General features: G+C 39.6%; 1 protein-coding gene across 15 annotated transcripts in view; it reads left to right on the forward strand.

Moving 5' to 3' along the window:
• Positions 1 to 24,288, forward strand: part of USP40 (ubiquitin specific peptidase 40) — a 91,047-nt gene that overhangs the window by 41,117 nt on the left and 25,642 nt on the right. For 13 of the 15 annotated variants that reach the window (XR_009564504.2, XM_060301708.1, XM_030868130.2 and 10 more), the window contains 7 exons: positions 518 to 588; positions 1,496 to 1,815; positions 4,760 to 4,883; positions 6,284 to 6,341; positions 13,490 to 13,543; positions 14,305 to 14,393; positions 15,893 to 15,979. Coding sequence is in view for 14 of the 15 variants with exons in the window: in XM_060301708.1 (XP_060157691.1) it covers positions 518 to 588; positions 1,496 to 1,815; positions 4,760 to 4,883; positions 6,284 to 6,341; positions 13,490 to 13,543; positions 14,305 to 14,393; positions 15,893 to 15,979 (803 nt within the window). In the remaining variant the exon portion in view is untranslated. Of the gene's footprint in view, positions 1 to 517; positions 589 to 1,495; positions 1,816 to 4,759; positions 4,884 to 6,283; positions 6,342 to 6,547; positions 6,591 to 13,489; positions 13,544 to 14,304; positions 14,394 to 15,892; positions 15,980 to 24,288 lie in introns of those variants that run through there. The other 2 variants (XM_060301709.1, XM_060301719.1) reach the window with 2 other exon arrangements.

Genomic DNA, 24,288 nt, shown 5'->3' on the forward strand with positions numbered 1-24,288 from the left:
TAGCAGCAGTAACAGTTGTCTTGGACTTCATGGTGCCAAATACTGAGATAAGTGTTTTGTGTAAATTATCTAATTTGATTTTCACAAAATTCTTTTATCCCCATTTCATAAACGAGAAAACTGAAGCGTAGAGGCTTGAAGTCCACAAGGTCATACAGCTCATTAGTGGGTGAGTGAGGACCGTTTGATGTGTAAGCCTTCCCCATGTTCACAGTGTCAAGTACAGTTGACCTTTTATATTAACTTTTTTTTTTCCTGCTCTCATGCCCACAAATCTTATGGGGGAAATGCTTACATAAAATGAAAACAGAGAAAAAAAAAAAGGCTAAAGAGTGTGATGGAAGGAATAAAGATAAAAATAATATCAATATAACAAACATAATTACTCCCTTTCTCTTAGTTTTCCTCAGTGAGAATGCTTCTTTTCAAACAAATGTTTGTGTCTAGGCTGTTGCTTTAGTTAAATTTTTTTTTGATGATCATGAGAATGGTTTCACTGATAATCTCCTCTTCCTAGGAGATCACCTGACACTGTGTGAAATTGAAATTGCTGATGGGGAAGACATCTTTGTATGGAATGGGGTGGAGGTAAATAAGTGTAGAAGAAATGTGCATGAGACTTTTGGATATTTTTTAAGTTGTTGTGATAAAATTTTATTCAGCGTATATGATGGCACTTACATATTAGAAAACTGCTGAAATATCCAGTAAATTTTAAGTACAATCAGTGTTGGTTATATGTTCAAGAGATAGTTGTAGAACACCTCCATGGTGCCAGGCTGTGTGTCAGAAGCTAGACACAAAGGTAAATAAGTGATCAGTCTGTATCCTTCAGGCACGTAGTGTGGGTCACTGTGCTGGGATAGGTGAGCAGGAGGGTCTGTACAGACTCTTTTTTTTTTTTTTTGCGGTGCACGGGCCTCTCACTGTTGTGGCCTCTCCCGTTGCGGAGCACAGGCTCCGGACGCACAGGCTCAGCGGCCATGGCTCACGGGCCCAGCCGCTCCGCGGCACGTGGGATCTTCCCGGACCGGGGCACGAACCTGTGTCTGCTGCATCGGCAGGCGGACTCTCAACCACTGCGCCACCAGGGAAGCCCTGTACATACTCTTGATGAGGATTCAGAAGGAGCGGTTCGTCACACTGTTAGGGCTGGAGGCGACTTAGGGGAGCACAGTCAAGAGAGCAGTGAGGAGCATCTCACCCACTCAGTGGACGTCCTCAGTCCACCTCATACATTTACCACTGCTGAGGACTCACGTGTCTGTCTCCACTTCAGATTTCTCTCCTAAAAAGTAAAAGATGGCTAAGAAAAAGCTTCAAAAATCTAAAGCTGTTCTTCTGATACTTAAAAGACATTTGTGAAAACTTCATTTCACTTGAAAAGAAAAAAAAAAGGGAATTGTTCTATAAGAGTCTACGTTACTGCATTACTGTGTTGACCTGATTTTGGCAAATACGAGCTATACTGATGGCTGACTTGATACTGTTGTAGGTTGGCGGAATCCAGATTCCAGCTGGTAGTGACTGTGAACCTCTGCTTTTAAATGTTCTTCATCCGGCGACAAGCAGTGAAGAAGAGCAGTGTCAGCAGTTGATAGACTCTCCATATGTCTTTCCATCTAATGCAGAAATAGGTAGTGTATTCACAGCCTGTGCAATCCCAGACGGAGTCATCTTAGTCAACAGTGCTGAGTCTGTAGGTGAAGAGAGCTGGACCACCATTCCCAAGGAAGACTTGAAGAAGACATTCAGAGAACAAGGTCTCAGAAATGGAAGCTCAATTTTAATTCAGGATTCTAATGATGGTAACAGGTAACATGCTAAGAGAATTCTTTTTAAACTTATTGTAGTTACAGTGCTGTATCTTAGAACTCTAAAGCTTTATGTTAATAATGATGAGAGTTAAATGTTTCGTTTTATTTCTAGACATTGTGTTCTATATATTGTAAATAGGAATGTTTGTGGTTAGGCAACCTGGAGAAAAATGATATTGTAGTGTGATTTTTTTTTTTTTTTGGTAAATGTGGTAACTGAATAATATAGGTATAGGCTAGATATAGTGTAGATTAGTTGGCAGTAAAACAGAATCTTATCAAATAATTCTGATTAGCACTCATTATAAGACGGAGGGCACATTCTCACAGAGAAAGTTCCTAAAATTTTTCATGAGGAAGGTATTATCACAGCTAAATTTGTCTTGTCACAAGGATCTCAGAAGGCAGTTCAGTTTTTTGTTATAATCCTTTTTATGATGCTTGAGATCCTCCCAGCTGCCCAGGTGAGGCAATTACTTGGGGAATTGCAGCCTTGGTTCTTGTAAGTCACATTTGAAGCTCAGGGGTGCTTCCTCTCTTCATTTTTGTTACCCATGTCTGTGCCAGTACACTTCTGTGGTCAGCATTATCATACACTGTAACCCCCGCAATTTCCACACATTGAAGACTTCAGGTCATGACCAATGAATCAGTTCCCTGCTTTATCAGTGCTGTGAATATACGTAGATTACAGAGGCTCTGTATTATTGTTTATTAGTGGCTGTGACATAGAGAAGCAGAGCACTTGTGAAGTGTGTTTATTTTGGATTACATGTATCACTCCCTTTTCGACAAGTGTTTTCCAGACATTTATTTCCCTATCTTGTTTATTTAATTTAAAAGTTTATTATAAATTTCTTTTTAGAAAGTAATATACTTTCATTAGGACTTGGGAAATACAGAGGTGAAGACAGGAGACCCAAAACAGCATCACCATACCACTCATGCAGTGTCTGTCACTGTTAGCTTTCTGAGCTCGAATAATTGGGTTTTTGTTTTGAAGGGTTTTTTCCTATTAATTTATTATTTTATATATATATATATTTTGGCTGCATTGCGTCTTCGTTGCTGCGCGCGGGCTTTCTCTAGTTACAGTGAGCGGGGGCTACTCTTCATTGCGGTGCGCGGGCTTCTCACTGCAGTGGCTTCTCTTGTTGCAGAGCACAGGCTCTAGGCGTGCGGGCTTCAGTAGTTGTGGTGCACGGGCTTATTAGTTCCTCCGCGGCATGTGGGATCTCCCCGGACCAGGGCTTGAACCCATGTCCCCTTCATTGGCAGGCGGATTCTCAACCACTGCGCCACCAGGGAAATCCGGTTTTTTCCTTTTTAAACATAATACTGATGATATTGTAGATAAATAGTTATATCCTGCTTTCCCCTCATGTTTTTGTTTTGTTTTGTTTTGTTTGCGGTACGCAGGCCTCTCACTGTTGTGGCCTCTTCCGTTGCAGTGCACAGGCTCTGGACGCGCAGGCTCAGTGGCCATGGCCCACCGGCCCAGCCGCTCCGCGGCATGTGGGATCTTCCCGGACCGGGGCACAAACCCGTGTCCCCTGCATCGGCAGGCGGACTCTCAACCGCTGCGCCACCAGGGAAGCCCTCCCCTCACGTTTGAAGGCTCTTCATAAACCTCATTTCATGGCTGCATAGTAACCTATGTTGATGTTATAGGTTACCTGACTGCTCCTGTGTGAGGAGTGGGTAGAGACAAGGCCTTGGGGGCTGGCTGCCTGGCTTTGTTTCCAGCTTTATCACTTACTAGTGGTGTGACTGTGGGCAAGTTACATCATCTCTCTCTGCTTAATTTCTTCTTCTGTAAAATGAGCATAATAATTAGTACCAGCTTCATACAGTTGTAAGGATTGAAGAAGTTAAGAGCTAGATAGTTTAGCTAGCATCCTTGTTATCATCCAGTTTTTCATTATTTTAAGGTGGTCTTCAGGGAACATCTTTGTGCTTAAAACTTTGCTCTATTTAAGATTGCTAACTCAAGGTGGAGTCCCAGAGTGGAGTAACTGAAATGAAGAGTAGAATTGTGTTTTGGGGCTCTGCTACACACTCCCAAAGAGGACTTCTGCTAGCCCACTCAGTGCCTCTGTGTGAATTAGTAAGAAGTCACTCCTTCCTCAAGAACCTTTACTATTATCTGCAGGAAAATCTTGTTAGAACAAGACATTCCACTGCCATCTGCTATCATAAAATTTTTTAAAACCTCTATAATAAAAATATAATGTGAATGATTATATTGTATATGATGTGAATGATATGCGTTAGATGTGGTACTTTTTTTCTTTTTTGCGGTGCGCGGGCCTCTCACTGCTGTGGCCTCTCCCGTTGCGGAGCACAGGCTCCGGACACGCAGGCTCAGCGGCCATGGCTCACGGGCCCAGCCGCTCCGCGGCATGTGGGATCTTCCCGGACTAGGGCACGAACCCGTGTCCCCTGCATCAGCAGGCGGACTCTCAACCACTGTGCCACCAGGGAAGTCCAGATGTGGTACTTTTATTCAACGTCAGTCTGCACGGCTGTGCATGCTGTCCTGCTTTTAAACTACTAAAGTCTGTGGGTGGGCTTTTGGCGTAGGTACTCTTTTAAAGCTCCACTGGTGATTGCAGCGTGCAGGTAGACATTAACAACTGATTGCTCAATTACAACAGTTCTCTTTGAAAAATGTGGCAACAAATTATTTGTATAAATCAAAGAATATTTGGAATCATGAATATAGACTCCGTGGAATACTATCTTAACACTACCCTAAAAAGATAGTGAACTTTCAAAAACCCAACTCAGTAGAACTTGGTCACCTTTAATTAGTCACATTAAGTGACACATGCAGAATTTTGGAAGTGGTGCCTAAAGAAAAGCATGAATTTTCCAATCCTCTCTGATCCATAAAAGGGCTGTATAAAGACACATTTTCTAAATGTCTTTTTACCCTACAGTTTGTTGACCAAACGAGGGAAGTGGATCACCAGTGTGAATGAGGTTGACTGGCTCCAAGTTAAAAATTTATGCCAATTAGACTCTGAAGAAGAACAAGTTAAAATATCAGCAACTCTTAACACAGTGAGTAGATATTGATTGAAGTGTGCTTGACAGCTTTTCATTAATACAGTTTTACTTAGAAGCAGTACCTTAATCTTTCAGAACAGGTGTCTCAGTAAACTTATAAATCTTAAGAAATCACCTTTTTATTTGTAACATTTGATTATTGCTTATTTACCTTTGTTAGCCCTTGGCATATTTCAAGAAAATATATGCCTTTTTTTCCCTCCAAAGCCTAGAATTAGAATGTGGGAGTTACCTTTTTAATTAGTTCATGGAATCTTCTGAATTTGATAACTGTGAAATGCTATTTTCAAGAGCCTTTTCTGTATTTTTAAAACAAGGTATATATGTTTTGGTTTTGTGTTCTTTGGTGTTTGGGTTTTTTAAAGTTTATCTTAAATTGCTCTACAGTATACTCTGTGCTCTGTATAAAGCCAGTTGCTCTTCAAAGGGAGTTTTTTCAGTTTTCCATTTAAGACTATTATACTGGTTTCCTTAAACATTATTTCAGGAAACATCTTTTTATATTTATGTAGTCTCCATTTATTAAGTTTTTCTGTAACTTTATTTTAAAAATTTAGAGTGTTTTCTTTTATATAAAATTATAGTTTCTTAAGGTTTGTTTGCACATTAGTGGGAACAGTATAAGGTCAATGCCCCAAAGCTCAGGAGACCTACCGCCCTGACCCTGAATGGGAGGCTGGTGCAGTCCTTGATTACTGCAGGCTCTGCTCCTTTTTGGCACAGTGGGGGGCATAGCGGGGGTTACCGGTGGGGAGGTAGCGTCAATGATCTCTGTCAGCTTTACCCCTAAATTTCCACGATTTTATGCCCTAGAGGCAATTAGCCTAAATTTTAAAAAAGAAAAGAAAACACAATCTAAAATAATTTAAGTAGAAATTTTAAATAGTACCCTTGGATTAGTACATTTTTATATTATTAATGCTTATTAATTATTAGTACAGTTTTATATTATATTATTAATGAAGATGTGGGATCTTCCCAGACCAGGGATTGAACCCGTGTCCCCTGCACTGGCCCTGAATTCATCATTCTTAACATAAAGAAACGTATAGTTTCTTTTGTTTGCTATCATCAGAAAAGTTAACTGTTTGTCCACTTTTGCCTTTCACTACTATTAAGTCTTTGGTTTTCTAAAGTTTTCTGTAGGCGGCCTTTCCAATTATTATCAATTTGGTACAAACTTAACCAATATCTAAGTTTTTGCCTTTGACTTTGTAGAAGAGAGAAAATAATTTCAGAGATGGAAAAATAATTTTTTTCAAGTAGGCAAAAACTGCTAAATGTAAGGTAATTAATAACTCAACCTGTATATGCACACACTGACGATCTTCATTTTCCTCTCCTCCCATTGCTTTTAACTTATACACAGTCATTAGTTTATTTCTCTATTTTAGGTGGTGTTTGATATTCGAATTAAAGCCATAAAGGAATTAAAATTAATGAAGGAACTAGGTAATCATTTATGTTTGCTTTTGGTTTTTTGGTTTAATTTAGTTTTGTTTTGATTTTTAATTGAAAAAAATATGGGAGAGTACAAAAAATAATTTAGGGAAAACTCACGTATCTACCACCCAAAATGGACAAATGTTAACATCTTGCCATGTGTTTGTTTTTGCCTCAAACATTACAAATAAAGTCCTCTATGTTCTCCTCCTCAGACCTATCATCCCTCCCCAGATGCAACCAGTATATCTGATTTGGGTGTGTATCTAGTTCGTGCATTCACATTGCACTATATATATTATACCTCTCTCTGTATATGTGTGTGTGTATATTGTATTTTTACATTTATGTAAATTCTATCTTAATGAATATAACATTCTACAAACTCACTCTTCACTCGGCATTAAGTTTTTTTACAGCTTTATTGAGGTATAATTTACATATCATAAAACATCCATTTTAAGCGTAATTCGGTGATTATTAGTAAATGTATAAAGTCGTACAACCATCACAGCAATCCAGTTTTAGAACAGTTTCATCACTCCAAAAAGATCTCGTTCCCATTTGCATAGCAAGCGCCTGACAGCCATTCATCTACTTTCTGTTTCTTTTGACTTGCTTTTCTGGACATTTCATGTAAATGAAAGCATGTTATATGTAGTCTGTTGTGTCTGGCTTCTTTCACTCAGCATATCATTTTTGAGATTCACCAATGATTTAGCATGTTCCAATAGTTTGTTCCTTTTTATTGCTGACTGGATAAAAAGGAATATATTGTATGGATATATCACATTTTGTTTGTTCATTACCAGTTGATGGACATTTGGATTGTTTCCACTTTGGGGCTTTTATGACTGATTCTGCTATAAACATTATGTCTTCGTATAGACCTGTGTTTTCAGTTCTCGGAATTGCTGGGTCATATGGCAAAGTTATGTTTAACTTTATAAGAAACTGCTGTACCGTTTTCCAAAGTGGCTGAATCATTTACATACCCACTGACAATGTATCAGGGTTGCAGTTTCTTCACATCCTTGCCAATATTTATAATTGTCTTTTTTTTAAATTTTTATTTATTTATTTTGTTTATTTTTGGCTGTGTTGGGTCTTCGTTGCTCCACACAGGCTTTCTCTAGTTGCGGCGAGTGCAGGCTTCTCACTACGGTGGCTTCTCTTATCGTGGAGCACGGGCTCTAGGCGTGCGGACTTCAGTAGTTGTGGCACATGGGCTCAGTAGTTGTCGCTCGGAGGCTCTAGAGCGCAGGCTCAGTAGTTGTGGCGCACGGGCTTAGTTGCTCCACGGCATGTGGGATCTTCCTGGACCAGGGCTCGAACCTGTGTCCCATGCATTGGCAGGTGGATTCTTAACCACTGTGCCACCAGGGAAGTCCTATAATTGTCTTTTTGATTGTAGCCATTTTAGTGACCGTGAATTGGTATCTCCTGTGTTTAATTGCATTTTCCTGATGCAGTGATGGTGAGCACTGTTGATGTGCTTATCATCTGTTTGTATACTCCAAGGATCCTATTAAAACTACCAGAATTAATAAGTGAGTTTAACAAGAACTCAAAATCAATATAGAAAAATCCATATATGTTTACTAGCAACAAAAAAAATGGAAAATTAAGTTAAGAAAACATTTATAATAGCATAAACTATCATGAAATACTTGGGGGTAAATTTAACAAGATATGTGGAAGACCTGTACACCAGAAACTAGAAAAGATTGCCATGAAAAATAAAAGAAGACCCAAATAAATTAAATGATGTACCATATTCTTGAATCAGAAGACACAGTACTATTAAGAGGCTAATTCTCTCAAAATTTATTTGTACATTCAGTGCATTCTCACTCAAAATTCTGGCAGGTTTCTTTTTTTTTGGTAGTAATTGACAAACTGATTCTTAAATTTATGTGGAAATGCAAAGAACCTAAAGTATCCATAACAATTTTAGAGGAAATGAAGAACAAAGTTGGAAGAGTTACACCATCTGATTCCAAGACTTACTCTGAAACTGTAGAAATCAAGACAGTGTGTGTAGTCATGAGGGTAGACATATGGAGCAGAGTTCAGCACGTGTGGCCTACAACCTGCTTCTGCACAGCCAGTGAGCTAAGAATAGGTTTTAAATTTTTTAAGGGCTCTTTTAAGAAGAAGAATGTGCAACAGAGATCGTATGTGGAAATGTTCCAGAGTATTTACAACAGAACTACATTGAAAAGCCAGAAATAGATGCAAACATATTTAGTCAGTTGACTTTCAACAGAAGTGCCAAGGTATTTCCATGGGGAAAGATACTCTTTCAGCGTACAGTGCTGGACCAATTGGATATCAATAGATGCAAAAATGAACCTCCAACTTTGCCTTACATCATGTAAAAAATGAACTCAAAATGGATCATAGAACTTCCATGGTGGCGCAGTGGTTAAGAATCCGTCTGCCAATGCAGTGAATGTGGGTTCAACCCCTGGTCCGGGAAGATCCCACATGCCGCAGAGCAACTAAGCCCGTGCACCACAGCTACTAAGCCTGCGCTCTAGATCCCATGCTCCACAACAAGAGAAGCCACTGCAATGAGAAGCCCACGTACTGCAATGAACAGTAACCCCCGCTTGCCACAACTAGAGAAAGCCCGTGCGCAGCAACGAAGACCCAACACAGCGAAAAATAAATTAAAAAAAAAAAAAAGATCATAGACTTCAATGTTAAAACCTAAAACTGTAAAACTTCTGGGGGAAAACCTCTGTTATTTTTGCCATAAGAAAGAGATTTTTTTTAAAAATAGGACTTAGAAAGTACAAACCATGAAAGTAAAAGCAAATTGGACTACTACAAAATTTTAAAGGCATTTGAAAAGGCAGGCCACAAACTGAGAGAAAAAATTTATAAAACATGTATTTGACAATAGACTTGCATCCAGGATATATAAAAAATACTTATAACCTAATCAGAAGACAACCCAAATTGGGAAGCCACTTTACAAAAGAAAATCTACCTATGAACACCCAATAAGCACAGGAGAAGATGCTCAGTATCATTAGCCAACAAACTAAAACCGTAATGACACATCACTGCACACTTAGTAGAATGATTAAAATTTTAGATGCTGACAAAACTAAGTGATAGCAAAGATGTGGAGCAACTGGGACTGCCGTGTATTGTTGGTGGGAGTGTAAAATGGTACAGTCACTTTGGTAAGGAGTTAGCTTATTTCCTGTGCATTTAAACATTCACTTATCAATTCTCCTGGATTTTTATCCAAGAAAAATTAAAACATGTATCCTTACAAATACTGTATGTAAATGTTCATAACCAAAAATGGGAAACAATCCAAATACCAGTGAGCAGGTGAACAAATCGTGGTGTATCCATACAATGGGATACTATTCATCAGTAAAAGAACTACCACCCCATGCAAAACATGGGTGAATCTCAGAGACATCATGCCAAGCAAAAGAAGCTAGTCACAAAAGAGTAATACTCTTAGGATTCCACTTACCGATGTGAAATTGTCAAAAAAGAAAACCTAAGCTGTAGTTACAGAGGCAGATCAGAATCAGGGGATGGGGGATTGACTACGGAGTGGCATGAGGGAATTTGGGGGGTGACGCAAATTATATCTCAATTTGCTGGTGGTTACTGAGTGTTTTCATCGACCTCTTTTAAACTGTGCGCTTAAACTGGATGTGTTTTATTGTAAGTAAATTATACTTCAGTAAAGTTACTTAAGAATATATGGTTTATGCGGGCTTCCCTGGTGGCGCAGTGGTTGAGAGTCAGCCTGCCAATGCGGGGGACGTGGGTTCGTGCCACGGAGCGGCTGGGCCTGTGAGCCATGGCCGCTGGGCCTGCGCGTCCAGAGCCTGTGCTCCGCAGCAGGAGAGGCTGCAGCAGTGAGAGGCCCGCGTACCGCAAAAAAAAAAAAAAAAAAAAAAAGAATATATGGTTTATTAAAATTAATAGTTTGTTGTCTTCCCATGTCACAGATCTCCTTTCTTCCACTCCTTCTTCCCTCCAAACTATTCTTTACATAGCAAGTGATCTTCTTAAACGTAGGTGAATCAGATCATGTCACCCTCTGCTCAAAGCCCTGTTGTGCTCTTTGTACTTGGTAGTGTATTGCCTGCGGGCTCCTGGCCTACAGGAACCTGCTTCGTCTGACCACTGCCTAACTGACCTCCTTGCAGTCCACTCACCTGCTTACTCACAACGTACTTCCCATGCTGACTTTGTGGAATTTCTGGTCACAGGCTCTCTTCCACCCCCGAGACGACTTTTTTTTTTTTTTTAAAGCAGAGGAAGGTTTTTTGTTTTTTTGTTTTTACATATTTATTTTTGGCTGCGTTGGGTCTTTGTTTCTGCGCGTGGGCTTTCTCTAGTTGTGGAGAGCGGGGGCTGCTCTTCACTGTGGTGGCTTCTCTTGTTACGGAGCTTGGGCTCTAGGCGCACAGGCTTCAGTAGTTGTGGCTCCCGGGCTCTAGAGTGCAGGCTCTGTAGCTGTGGCGCACGGGCTTAGTTCCTCCGCAGCCTGTGGGATCTTCCCAGACCAAGGATCAAACCCATGTCCCCTGCATCGGCAGGTGGATTCTTAACCACTGCACCACCAGGGAAGCCCCCCTGCGACTTCTTAGTCCTGTAATCTTTTTTGAACTCTGTTCCCTTTACTCTTCATCTGCTAACTTCAGTCACTCATTTGGTCTCAGCTGAAATGTTATTTCCGTCATCCCTGGCTACACAACCTCAGTTAATCTGTCTCTCGTACTCTAACGCCCTGTCCTTCCCTTCGTAGCACTTACACTGTAACTACCCGTGTTTTGTGTTATGAATGTCCACCTCCCCCATTAGATGAGGCTCTTTGCGGGCAGAGTCCATGGCTGTTTTTCTTATTGTCAGCTTCTAGGACAGTACCTGGCACATAGAAGATACATGGTGTGTGTTGAATGAAAGTGAAAATTTTTTTTAAAAACAGTATTTTAAATTAACATTTTTTAAATTGGAGAACTCTTTTACATAAGCTGTTTCAGTTGTCAAGGAGTTTGTATTAGAATTCTATGCTGGCTTCACATTACTGTAGTATAAGGGCTAGAACTCAGGAATCTCAAAGAGATTCTGTTCTGTTCAGATAAAGATAGAACTTCTAAGGCCCATGGCATTCCTGCCCTCTCAGAAGCCTCCACCCCTTTGAATTCCCCCACCTCATATGCAACTTGGTAAGAATTGTTTGGAATTAAAACCTAATATACTTCTTCCCACAAAGCAGGAGTCTTTGCATCCTCAAAAACAGGGCATACTGGCCCTAATCCATTTACTAATAACTAAGCATAAAAATCACCTAACTTATTTTAAATCTAGGCAGAGTCTATGCAGTTCTAATACACATGAATTTCAGTGGCCACCGTTCATCACCGTTACCCAGCAGCATGGTTCAGATTTCAGCTGCCACTGGATATTAACTGAGTAATTGCATAAAGTACAAACTTTGCTACTAGCTCTTTAGTCTACAGATCACTGTGAAATAACATGTACATCGTGGTCAGTGGCCAGTTACTTCACTCTTTAAAGCCTATCAGTGATTGGTCAGTGCATAGCTGCTATTAATTTCACCACGTAGACAGCAAAGTGTGTAGTTTATTGCCTCCTTTTCTCCCAGTGGTAAACTCGGGTAACATTTTACAAGAACGGATAATCGAAGTAGCCAACAATGGTGAAAGTGCAGGAGAGAAACAAAAGTGTATGGGACTTCCCTTGTGGTGCAGTGGTTAAGAATTTGCCTGCCAATGCAGGGGACACGGGTTCGAGCCCTGGTCCGGGAAGATCCCACATGCCGCAGAGCAACTAAGCCCGTGCGCCACAACTACTGAGCCTGCGCTCTAGAGCCCAAGAGCCACAGCTACTGAAGCCCTTGCGCCTAGAGCCCGTGCTCCGCAACAAGAGAAGCCACTGCAATGAGAAGCCCACACACCACAACGAAGAGCAGCCCCCGCTCACTGCAACTAGAGAAAGTCGCACGCAGCCACAAAAGGCCCAACACAGCCAAAACATAAATAAATATATTAAGAAAAGAGAGAGAGAAACAAAAGTATATGGAGCTGTAGAAGAAATAGCTGGCTGTGGGAATGCTGACGCTGCTGTCATTTGAGAGGATCCAGATGTGCAGCCAGAGGAACTTAACATAAACTCACAGGAGTGAGGGAAGTGGTTGTGATGAGAAGTATATGAAGATATCCCAGAGGAGTCGACGCTGGCAGAAACACTTCATATTAAAGGAGCTCTTGGAGATATTTCATGAAATTGAAAGTACAAAACAAAATACTGGAAGCTGATCCAAACTTAGATTATCATTAGGGGCTAGAGAAGATGTTCACCCTGTACTGCAAGCTCTACGAGACAAAAGCAATGCCTGTTTAAACTATTCTTGTGTTTTTTACAAAGAAAACATTTTAATTCTCAGTGTCTGTAGTGTTTTCTTTTTTTAATCTATTATTTTTGTCTGTGTTGGGTCTCGGTTGCTGCGCACCGGCTTTCTCTAGTTGTGCCGAGTGGGGGCTGCTCTTCATTGCGGTGCACGGGCTTCTCACTGCGGTGGCTTCTCTTGTTGCGGAGCACGGGATCTAGGCACATGGGCTTCAGTAGTTGCAGCATGTGGGCTCAGTAGTTGTGGCTCGCGGGCCCTAAAGCGCAGGCTCAGTAGTTGTGACGCCTGGGCTTAGTTGCTCCGCAGCATGTGGGATCTTCCCGGACCAGGGCTCAAACCCGTGTCCCCTGCATTGGCAGTCGGATTCTTAACCTCTGCGCCACCAGGGAAGCCCCCCGTAGTGTTTCAAATTACAGTGTAAATATTAGTTTGCTATTTTTTTATTTCACTGTGGATGTATAACTGACAGAGTTTTTAATGTTTTGACAAAAAATTTTAAAGGTCACGGTACAATCATAATTTTTTTTTTAAGATTTCTGTGCACAGTTTCAACTTGTACAGGTGTTCTTAGGGTCCTGCACTGCTGTGCAAAGGGAAGACTGCCTGTACGTGTTTTTTTGTTGTTGGGTTTTTTTTGCTTGTTTTTTTGTTTTTTTAGCGTCCTGCTAATTAACACAGTATAGCATCTCTCTTTGGTTTTGTTTGTTTGCTGCACTAACCAGCATCTTTTTATTTATAGCCGAGGACAGCTGTTTGAGGCCTATTGATAGAGATGGGAAGCTTCTTTGTCCAGGTAAATCTTTTTGGTAGCCTTCAAAAGCTGGCACCTACTCATGCCACCTGTCTTTCTCAACACTTTTACCTTAAACAGTGACTTCCAATACCTAATATTTTTAAGTTACCTTTTAGAAACTGGTTTATAGAACAGACTTTCACCCAGGTGTCTTCCTTGTGAATTACAGACAGTCCTAACCAAAAATCAAACACTTCTGTTTTCTGAAGGAAAACACCTGTCTTTCTGATTAGCTGACATGCATTTTAGTCATGGTTTTGCCCTAGTTGTATCTTTCTAGATTTGTTATCAAAGTTTTTTATTTGTTTTGCTGATTTCATCATGATACCAGTTATCACAGTAACCAGAGCCTTGGTTTTTACCTCTGTAACACATCTTGTCATTAGACTTAATTTACTCTTTTGATGGTAGTCACCATAGCAGCTTTAAACTTGGAAGAAGCTAGTCCATCATGCATGAATCAATTCAGAATATTACATAATCCATGCAGACAACAGCTCTCTTTTGTTAAGTATGAATCTAGAACATTCATAGCTGCCTCTTATTTCTTAGCATTGCTGTACAGATAACAAGAGTATACGTCCTAGAGTGAGAAAATCTAAGATCAAACATAACTGTATATAATCCTTTTGCATGGAGTATAACTCAGTTTTTTTCTTTCTTAACATTCTTGATTTACAAAGAAAGGCTGATTTCAGTGTAGTAGTTTGCCCAAAGGTAGGAATTAATACCATTTACCATGTTATCAAAATTCTTTTTAGTGCCAGACAATTATACTTTGAAGGAAGCAGAATTGAAGATGGGGAGTTCTTTGGGACTGTGTCCTGGAAAAGCACCAACGTCTTCTCAGGTAAAAGGAGATCACCTGACAGACCCAAACCAACCTTACCGTGATCAGAAGTTCTTAATTGTATGGTTCGTTCCTTAACTACTGCAGTAATACTGTTTTTCTTAAAATTTTTCTTTTCCTTAAATGATACCTTTTATTTAGGAATACATCCATGTAGTTCTCTGTGTTTAAGTCAAAAATACTATGTCAAAGTATATTCATAAGGTTGTTTTTCTGTGAAAATTTTGTGGTTAAGGGAGATCTTTAAAGTTGAGTGGCCACCAGTTTCAACCACCATAATTCATAAATTCTAAAATGTACACCTTTTCTCCTATATTTTAACATCTGTGAGATTAAGATGCATCTTACAGTCAGTGGCATCCTGCACTGGAGCTGATGCTATGCTTCCTTTCTTAGTAGTGCATAAAATATTAAGTACCAACGGGCAGCATTTTAGATTTAATGAAATACAGTATACTGATTTTGAACTTAATTACTCCCTGAAATAATTTAATAGACTCACAGCAGATTTTTCTTTATCGGTATTCATTTTATTTACAGAATACTATCAGGTTGACCTTTGCCTAGAACCCTACCTACTTAATAAACTTCCATTACAGTCCAAAAGCCATAATGAAGTCCTTACTGTTAAGACTCTGTATCATGATAAGCTAAACTCATATCAGGATCCCCATGGCTCCTAGATCCCTGACATGGAACTAATCCACTTCATTAGTTTTCCCAACTACCTCCCCTTTAATTTGTTGTTCCCCAAACTCTAACAAATAGTAGTGCATGACAAGATCATAGGAGAAAAAACATGACAAGTGCGGTTGAGTTAGAAAGGAAAAATAGGGCTGTAAAGAACTGAATTGATGAGATCAGATTTACATTTTTCCTGTGGGTTCCAGGGAGTTAAAGTATATGGGACCTCTGGACAGAAAATAAGATCACAAACTAATGACTCAGAAAATGCTTATAGTGTATAGTAATGGCAAATCTCTTTGAGGAATGACTGAGAGAGAGATGGAGATCGTACTAGAATAAATAATGTCTGTGAGAGATGTTTCTTACGAGTAAAAACATTGGTGATAAAGAATCTTACATTTCTAGGTAGTCAAGATTATTGTTTAAATTGTAACTTTAAAATACCCAACGTAGACTTGTTTTTACATAATTTGATTTTTTTTTTTTTTTTTGCGGTACATGGCCTCTCACTGTTGTGGCCTCTCCCGTTGCGGAGCACAGGCTCCAGACGCGCAGGCTCAGCGGCCATGGCTCACGGGCCCAGCCACTCCGCGGGATCTCCGCGGGTCGGGATCTTCCCGGACCGGGGCGCGAACCTGTGTCCGCTGCATCGGCAGGCGGACTGTCAACCACTGCGCCACCAGAGCCCCATAATTTGAGATTTTTATTAAAGTTTTATGACCATTGGCTTTCCGGTTTGGGAAATAAATAATATATTTATAGAATTTTGAAATTCAAATTAAATTGCATTTATAACTCTATCTTGATCTTAGCTGTTCCTGTTTTTCGCTGTGGGGAGCGATGTTCAGCCTGGGACGGAGATGGAGATCATAGTAGAAGAAACAATATCTGTGAGAGATGTAAGGAATTTTACTTTGGGTGGCCGGGGTCTGTGGGTGTTTGGTATGGGGAGCAGTGGGAACCTGTGTTAGGATTTTGAGATCCTAAGGGTAGGGTTTACATAATATGCATTAAAGAATTCTATGTATTCAATAAAAGAATAGTTTGGATTGTTTGAAAGGTGGTGAGCCAGCTGTGGTTTTAAAAATAAGATGATTCTTTTTTCTTGTCTGACTACTAATAATGCATGTTTATTGTAGAAATTTGGGATATATAAAAATGGGTTAAAAGAAAAGAATTAAAACCCCTCATTATCCCTTATCCCACTAATGTTAACATTTTGGCATATTTCCTTCTGCTGTTTCTACATTAAGTGTACACACATCTCACACACACAGGTGTGAATGTGTGTGTGTGATAAAGCAAACAATTAGGTTAATGTCACTGAGAACGGGGACTTTCAGTCTTGGAAAATGGAGAGGCAGATAACATCAGTGTGGTTAAAGAAAGCCTGTACTCCTGAATTTGTTTTTAGGTTTGTTTTAAATATTTATTTGTTTGCTTGTTTATTTACTTATTTATTTATTTTGGCTGCGCCATGTGGGAATCTCCGTTGCGGCATGCGTGATCTTTAGTTGTGGTGTGTGGACTTCTTTTTTTAATATTTATTTATTTGTTTATAATTTAAATTTAATTTTATTTTTTTATACAGCAGGTTCTTATTAGTTATCCATTTTATACATATTACTATATACATGTCAATCCCAATCTCCCAATTCATCCTACCACCACCACCCCCTGCCCTGCTGCTTTCCGCCCTTGGTGTCCATATGTTTGTTCTCTACATCTGTGTCTATATTTCTGCCCTGCAAACTGGTTCATCTGTACCATTTTTCTAGGTTTCACATGTATGCATTAATATGCACTATTTGTTTTTCTCTTTCTGACTTATTTCACTCTGTATGACAGTCTCTACAAATGACCCAATTTCCTTCCTTTTTATGGCTGAGTAATATTCCATTGTATATATGTACCACATCTTCTTTATCCATTCATCTGTCGATGGGCATTTAGGTTGCTTCCATGACCTGGCTATGGTAAATAGTGCTGCAGTGAACGTTGGGGTGCATGTGTCTTTTTGAATTATGGTTTTCTCTGGGTATATGCCCAGAGAATGGGTTGCCCATTCTAACTGGTGTGAGGTGATACCTCATGGTAGTTTTGATTTGCATTTCTCTAATAATTAGTGATGTTGAGCAACCTTTCATGTGCTTCTTGGCCATCTGTATGTCTTCTTTGGAGAAATGTCTATTTGGGTCTTCCGCCCATTTTTGGATTGGGTTGTATGTTTTTTAATATCGAGCTGCATGAGCTGTTTATATATTTTGGAGATTAATCCTTTGTCCGTTGATTCATTTGCAAATATTTTCTCCCATTCTGAGGGTTGTCTTTTTGTCTTGTTTGTAGTTTCCTTTGCTGTGCAAAAGCATTTAAGTTTCATTAGGTCCCATTTGTTTATTTTTGTTTTTATTTCCATTACTCTAGGAAGTGGATCAAAAAAGATCTTGCTGTGATTCATATCAAAGAGTATTCTTCCTATGTTTTCCTCTAAGAGTTTTATAGTGTCTGGTCTTACATTTAGGTCTCTAATCCATTTTGAGTTTATTTTTGTGTGTGGTGTTAGGGAGTGTTCTAATTTCATTCTTTTACATGTAGCTGTCCAGTTTTCCCAGCACCACTTATTGAAGAGGCTGTCTTTTCTCCATTGTATATCCTTGCTTCCTTTGTCATAGGTTAGTTCACCACAGGTGCGTGGGTTTATCTCTGGGCTTTCTATCCTGTTCCATTGATCTGTATTTCTGTTTTTGTGCCAGTGTCTTGATTACTGTAGCTTTGTAGTATAGTCTGAAGTCAGGGAGTCTGATTCCTCCAGCTCCGTTGTTTTCCCTCAAGACTGCTTTGGCTATTCGGGGTCTTTTGTGTCTCCATATAAATTTTAAGGTTTTTTGTTCTAGTTCTGAAAAAAATGCCATTGGTAATTTGATAGGGATTGCATTGAATCTGTAGATTGATTTGGGTAGTAGAGTCATTTTCACAATATTGATTCTTCCAATCCAAGAACATGGTATCTCTCTCCATCTGTTTGTATCATCTTTAATTTCTTCCATCAGTGTCTTATAGTTTTCTGCATACAGGTCTTTTGTCTCCCTAGGTAGGTTTATTCCTAGGTATTTTTTTCTTTTTGTTGCAATGGCAAATGGGAGAGTTCCCTTAATTTCTCTTTCAGATTTTTCCTCATTAGTGTATAGGAATGCAAGAGATTTCTGTGCATTAATTTTGTATCCTGCAATTTTACCAGATTCATTGATTCGCTCTAGTAGTTTTCTGGTGGCATCTTTAGGATTCTCTATGTGTAGTATCATGTCATTTGCAAACAGTGACAGTTTTAATTCTTTTCCAATTTGTATTCCTTTTATTTCTTTTTCTCCTCTGATTGCTATGGCTATGACTTCCAAAACCGTGTTGAATAATAGTGGTGAGAGTGGACATCCTTGTCTTGTTCCTGATCTTAGAGGAAATGCTTTCAGTTTTTCACCATTAAGAATGATGTTTGCTGTGGGTCATATATGGCCTTTATTATGTTGACGTAGGTTCCCTCTATGCCCACTTTCTGGAGAGTTTTTATCATAAATGTGTGTTGAATTTTGTCAAAAGCTTTTTCTTCGTCTGTTGAGAAGATCATATGGTTTTTATCCTGCAGTTTGTTAATATGGTGTATCACGTTGATTGATTGGCATATACTGAAGAATCCTTGCGTCCCTGGGATAAATCCCACTTGATCATGGTGTATGATCCTTTTAATGTGTTGTTGGATTCTGTTTGCTAGTATTTTGTTGAGGATTTTTGCGTCTCTGTTCATCAGTGATATTGATCTGTAATTTTCTTTTTTAGTAGTATCTTTGTCTGGTTTTGGTATCAGGGTGATGGTGGCCTCATAGAATGAGTTTGGGAGTGTTCTTTCCTCTGCAATTTTTTGGAAGAGTTTGAGAAGGGTGGATGTTAGCTCTTCTCTAAATATTTCATAGAATTCACCTGTGAAGTCATCTGGTCCTGGACTTTCGTTTGTTGGAAGATTTTTAATCACAGTTTCAATTTCATTACTTGTGATTGGTCTGTTCCTGTTTTCTATTTCTTCCTGGTTCAGTCTTGGAAGGTTATACCTTTCTAAGAATTTGTCCATTTCTTCCAGGTTGTCCATTTTATTGGCATAGAGTTGCTTGTAGTAGTCTCTTAGGATGCTTTGTATTTCTGCAGTGTTTGTTGTAACTTCTTCTTTTTCATTTCTAATTTTATTGATTTGAGTCCTCTCCCTCCTTTATGAGTTTGGCTAATGGTTTATCAATTTTGTTTATCTTCTCAAAGAACCAGCTTTTAGTTTTATTGATCTTTGCTACTGTTTTCTTTGTTTCTGTTTCATTTATTTCTGCTCTGCTCTTTATGATTTTGTTCCTTTTGCTAACTTTGGGTTTTGTTTGCTCTTCTTTCTCTGGTTCTTTTAGGTGTAAGCTTAGATTGTTTATTTGAGATTTTTCTTGTTTCTTGAGGTAGGCTTGCATTGCTATAAACTTCCCTCTTAGAACTGCTTTTGCTGCATCCCATAGGTTTTGGATTGTCGTGTATCATTGTCATTTGTCTCTAGGTATTTTTTGATTTCCTCTTTGATTTCTTCAGTGATCTCTTGGTTATTTAGTAACGTATTGTTTAGCCTCCACGTGTTTGTGTTATTTATGTTTTTTTCCCCTGTAATTGATTTCTAATCTCATAGTGTTGTGCTCAGAAAAGATGCTTGATGTGATTTCAGTTTTCTTAAATTTACTAAGACTTGATTTGTGACCCAAGATGTGATCTATCCTGGAGAATGTTCCATGCACACTTGAGAAGAAAGTGTAATCTGCTGTTTTTGGATGGAGTGTCCTATAAATATTAATTAAATCTATCTGGTCTATTGTGTCATTTAAAGCTTCTGTTTCTTTACTTATTTTCATTTTGGATGATCTGTCCATTGGTGTAAGTGAGGTGTTAATGTCCCCCACTATTATTTTGTTACTGTCGATTTCCTGTTTTATAGCTGTTAGCGGTGGCCTTATGTATTGAGGTGCTCCTATGTTGGGTGCATATATATTTATAATTGTTATATCTTCTTCTTGGATTGATCCCTTGATCAATATGTAGTGTCCTTCCTTGTCTCTTGTAACATTCTTTATTTTAAAGTCCATTTTATATGATATGAGTATTGCTACTCCAGCTTTCTTTTGTTTTCCATTTGCATGGAATATCTTTTTCCATCCCCTCACTTTCAGTCTGTATGTGTCCCTAGGTCTGAAGTGGGTCTCTTGTAGACAGCATATAGATGGGTCTTGTTTTTGTATCCATTCAGCAAGCCTGTGTCTTTTGGTTGGAGCATTTAATCCATTCACGTTTAAGGTAATTATCGATATGTATGTTCCTGTTACCATTTTCATAATTGTTTGGGGTTTGTTTTTGTAGGTCCTTTTCTTCTCTTCTGTTTTCCACTTAGAGAAGTTCCTTTAGCATTTGTTGTAGAGCTGGTTTGGTGGTGCTGAATTTTCTTAGCTTTTGCTTGTCTGTAAAGCTTTTGATTTCTCCATCGAATCTGAATGAGATCCTTGCTGGGTAGAGTAATCTTGGTTGTAGGTTCTTCCCTTTCATCACTTTAAATATGTCATGCCACTCCCTTCTGGCTTGTAGAGTTTCTGCTGAGAAATCAGCTGTTAACCTTATTGGAGTTCTCTTGTATGTTATTTGTCATTTTTCCCTTGCTGCTTTCAATAATTTTTCTTTGTCTTTAATTTTTGCCAGTTTGATTACTATGTGTCTCAGCGTGTTTCTCCTTGGGTTTATCCTGTATGGGACTCTCTGTGCTTCCTGGACTTGGGTGGCTATTTCCTTTCCCATGTTAGGGAAATTTTCAACTATAATTCTCTTCAAATATTTTCTCTGGTCCTTTCTCTGTTCTCCTTCTGGGACCCCTGTAATGCGAATCTTGTTGCGTATAATGTTGTCCCAGATGTCTCTTAGGCTGTCTTCATTTCTTTTCAATCTTTTCTCTTTATTATGTTTGCAGCAGTGAATTCCACCATTCTGTCTTCCAGATCACTTATCCGTTCTTCTGCCTCAGTTATTCTGCTACTGATTCCTTCTAGTGTATTTTTCATTTCAGTTATTGTATTGTTCATCTCTATTTGTTTGTTCTTTCATTCTTCTAGGTCTTTGTTAAACATTTCTTGCATCTTCTTGATCTTTGCCTCCATTCTTTTTCGACGTCCTGCATCATCTTCACCATCATTATTCTGAATCTTTTTTCTGGAAGGTTGCCTATCTCCATTTAGTTGTTTTTCTGGAGTTGTATCTTGTTCCTTCATCTGGTACATAGCCCTCTGCCTTTTCATCTTGTCTTTCTTTCTGTGAATGTGGTTTTTGTTCCATAGGCTGCAGGATTGTAGTTCTTCTTGCTTCTGCTGTCTGCCCTCTGGTGGATTCTATTTATTTATTTATTCGTTTGGTTATGTTGGGTCTTAGTTGCAGCGTGCAGGCACTTCATTGCGGCATGCAGGCTCTAGATCGTGCAGGCTAAGTTGCCCCGTGGCATGTAGTATCTTAGTTCCCTGGTCAGGGATCGAACCTGGGCCTTCATTGGGAGCACAGAGTCTTACCCACTGGACCACCAGGGAAGTCCCTGTGCTCCTGAATTTGAATTAGAAGAGTCAGAATGAACCTGATATTTTTTTTCTTTAAAAAATGATTTTACTAGCTCTGTCCCCTGAAATCGCTTATAGAAACAATGATCAACCTGGTAGTAGCAAGCACCCCAGCATTCAGATTGTGGTCACTCAGTACCATTTCCTAGAGGAACTAGGGCTTCTCGGAGTAATGGCTGGTTCTGTATCTAGGTCAGGAAAGTGTTTGATGAGCCTGGAACATCTTATCAGGACAGGAAACAGTATAGCTAGCAAAGACCTCTGGGATCAGCAGAGAGCGGCAGGAGCCAACCTGAAGATAAGAGTTTGAACCTCAGTGGGAATAATAATGAAAATTGATTCACACATACATAAAGTCCATGAGTTCACAGTGATCCTAAAAAGTATGCTATTCATTGCTTACCTGCAGTGGGTGCTCGGGAACCGCAAATGGGAGAGTCGAGCATTTATCTTTTTCTTTGCAAACTATACCTCACATCAACCAAATAGATAATGAGAAGATTTTTTTAATAGACATATCCCAGCTAACAAAACGAAGAAAGAATTTTAGACTATCACTGTTTTTCAACTCCTAATGAATTAATGGATCTAAGCAAGGATCCTGAAAAACTGCTAACAACTCCAAAAGAGCAACACCCAGACATTTAGAAGTTCAAAACAATACCCGTGCTCTTCTTGCCAAAAGAAAAGAAAACTGGACCTGAGTCCGATCAAGCCTCTAGGTCTGAGTACCAGTTTATAAGAAGTACAGGGGACAGAGGGACCTGTCAAGTGCACCACAGGCCTGCGGTAAGCACTGTCCTGAAGTGGAAAACTCCTCTTCAAGAAATCAACTGCAGTGTGAGACAGGCTGTAGGTTCAAGGAGACTTAGGAGAAATAGCAGGTGGGTGCAATGTACGGAATTTATGGGGCCCTTGATTCAAACCAAAAGAACTCTAGTAACAGTTTAAGAGAAAGTAAGGAAATGTGAACACTGACAGAATATTTGTTATTTACGAGTTCTTAGTTTTTTTAGATATTATAATTATGTAAGAGTTACATTTTTTAAAAGAATCTTCATCTTTTAGAGCTGAGTACTGAATATCAATAGATGAAATGATACCTGACATTTGCTTCAAAAGAATGTGAGGAGCGAGTCAGGGGAAGTGGGCGGGGCACAGACACAGGACTGGCCGCAGCAGGAGTTGAGGCTGGCAGTGGACACTTGAGGGTTCATTTTACTGTCCTCTGCACGTGTGTGAAATTTTCCGTGATAAAACTTTTTTTAAAATTTTTTATTATTTTTTAACAAATTTATTTATTTAATTTATTTTTGGCTGCGTTGGGTCTTCGTTGCTGCACACAGGTTTTCTCTGGTTGCGGTGAGCGGGGGCTACTCTTCGTTATGGTGCACGGGCTTCTCATTGCGGTGGCTTCTCTTATTATGGAACATGGGCTCTAGGCACGTGGGCTTCAGTAGTTGTGCACGGGCTCAATAGTTGTGGCTTGCGGGCTCTAGAGCACAGGCTCAGTAGCTGTGGCGCACGGGCTTGGTTGCCCTGTGGCATGTGGGATCTTCGCAAACCAGGGCTAGAACCTGCGTCCCCTGTATAGGCAGGCGGATTCTTAACCACTATGCCACCAGGGAAGTCCCCAAACATGTTTTAAATAAAATATTTTTTTACCCTTTGTTACAAGCCGTAAATATTTACCCACGTTTTCATTTGCCTTTTAACTTTAATACATTTTTTTGTTTTGGGGTTTTTTTAGCTTTAAAAAAAGGTTTATTATTGACTTACTGCCAGCAAGTGATACATATCATAGGAATCCGACATTAGAGTGTCTCTGATAAGGTCTGGACTTGTGCTAGACGACTGTAAGGAGGGATACGGGCTAATTTTGGATCGGATGCTATCAAGAGTTGGGGGGCAGTTCAGTATCTTATTTATGTTTGTAAGTTGGAAGTGTGAAGAGGGACTAGAAATATCATTGGAAAGGCAGCAGTTACTTAGAGGAAAAGATGGTTAGTTATTTTGTGCCTGGGATGTGGCCTTGGGTAACTTTAGTGTTTTTTCGTTTCAAAGAACAGAAACCACAAAACTTTTCAAAGATGCGATGTGTATGTCTTTCTTCTGTTCTATCCTGAACCCACTGCAGGCAGAGTCATTCCCCGTGCCCACCCACCCCCGTTCCCCCAGCTGAAACTGCTCCGTCAAGGCTGTCGGTGGCCTCCATGTTGCTGTGTCCAGTGAGCAGGTCTCGGTCTTCATCTTACTTGCTCTTTCAGCAGCAGTGACATACTTGATGACTTTTGTCACTTGCTTTGAGAAGACTGCAGCTCTTTAGGTTTTCTTCCCACCTCTCCGGCCTGCCTGTTCTCAGTCTTGTTTCCTCTTCTGTCTGCCTTCTGAGCGCCTCGTGCTCAAGTCGTAGACGCCATACTCATGTATGAGCTCCTGATCTCTCAACATACTTCACTCACATTTCCCTTTTCTATTACAGTGGCTCCATTTTCTGCTTGCTTAGGCCAAAAACCTTGAAATTGTCTTTGATTCTTTTCTTTCTTACT

Source organism: Globicephala melas, chromosome 7, assembly GCF_963455315.2.
Source record: "Globicephala melas chromosome 7, mGloMel1.2, whole genome shotgun sequence".
NCBI lineage: Eukaryota > Metazoa > Chordata > Mammalia > Artiodactyla > Delphinidae > Globicephala > Globicephala melas.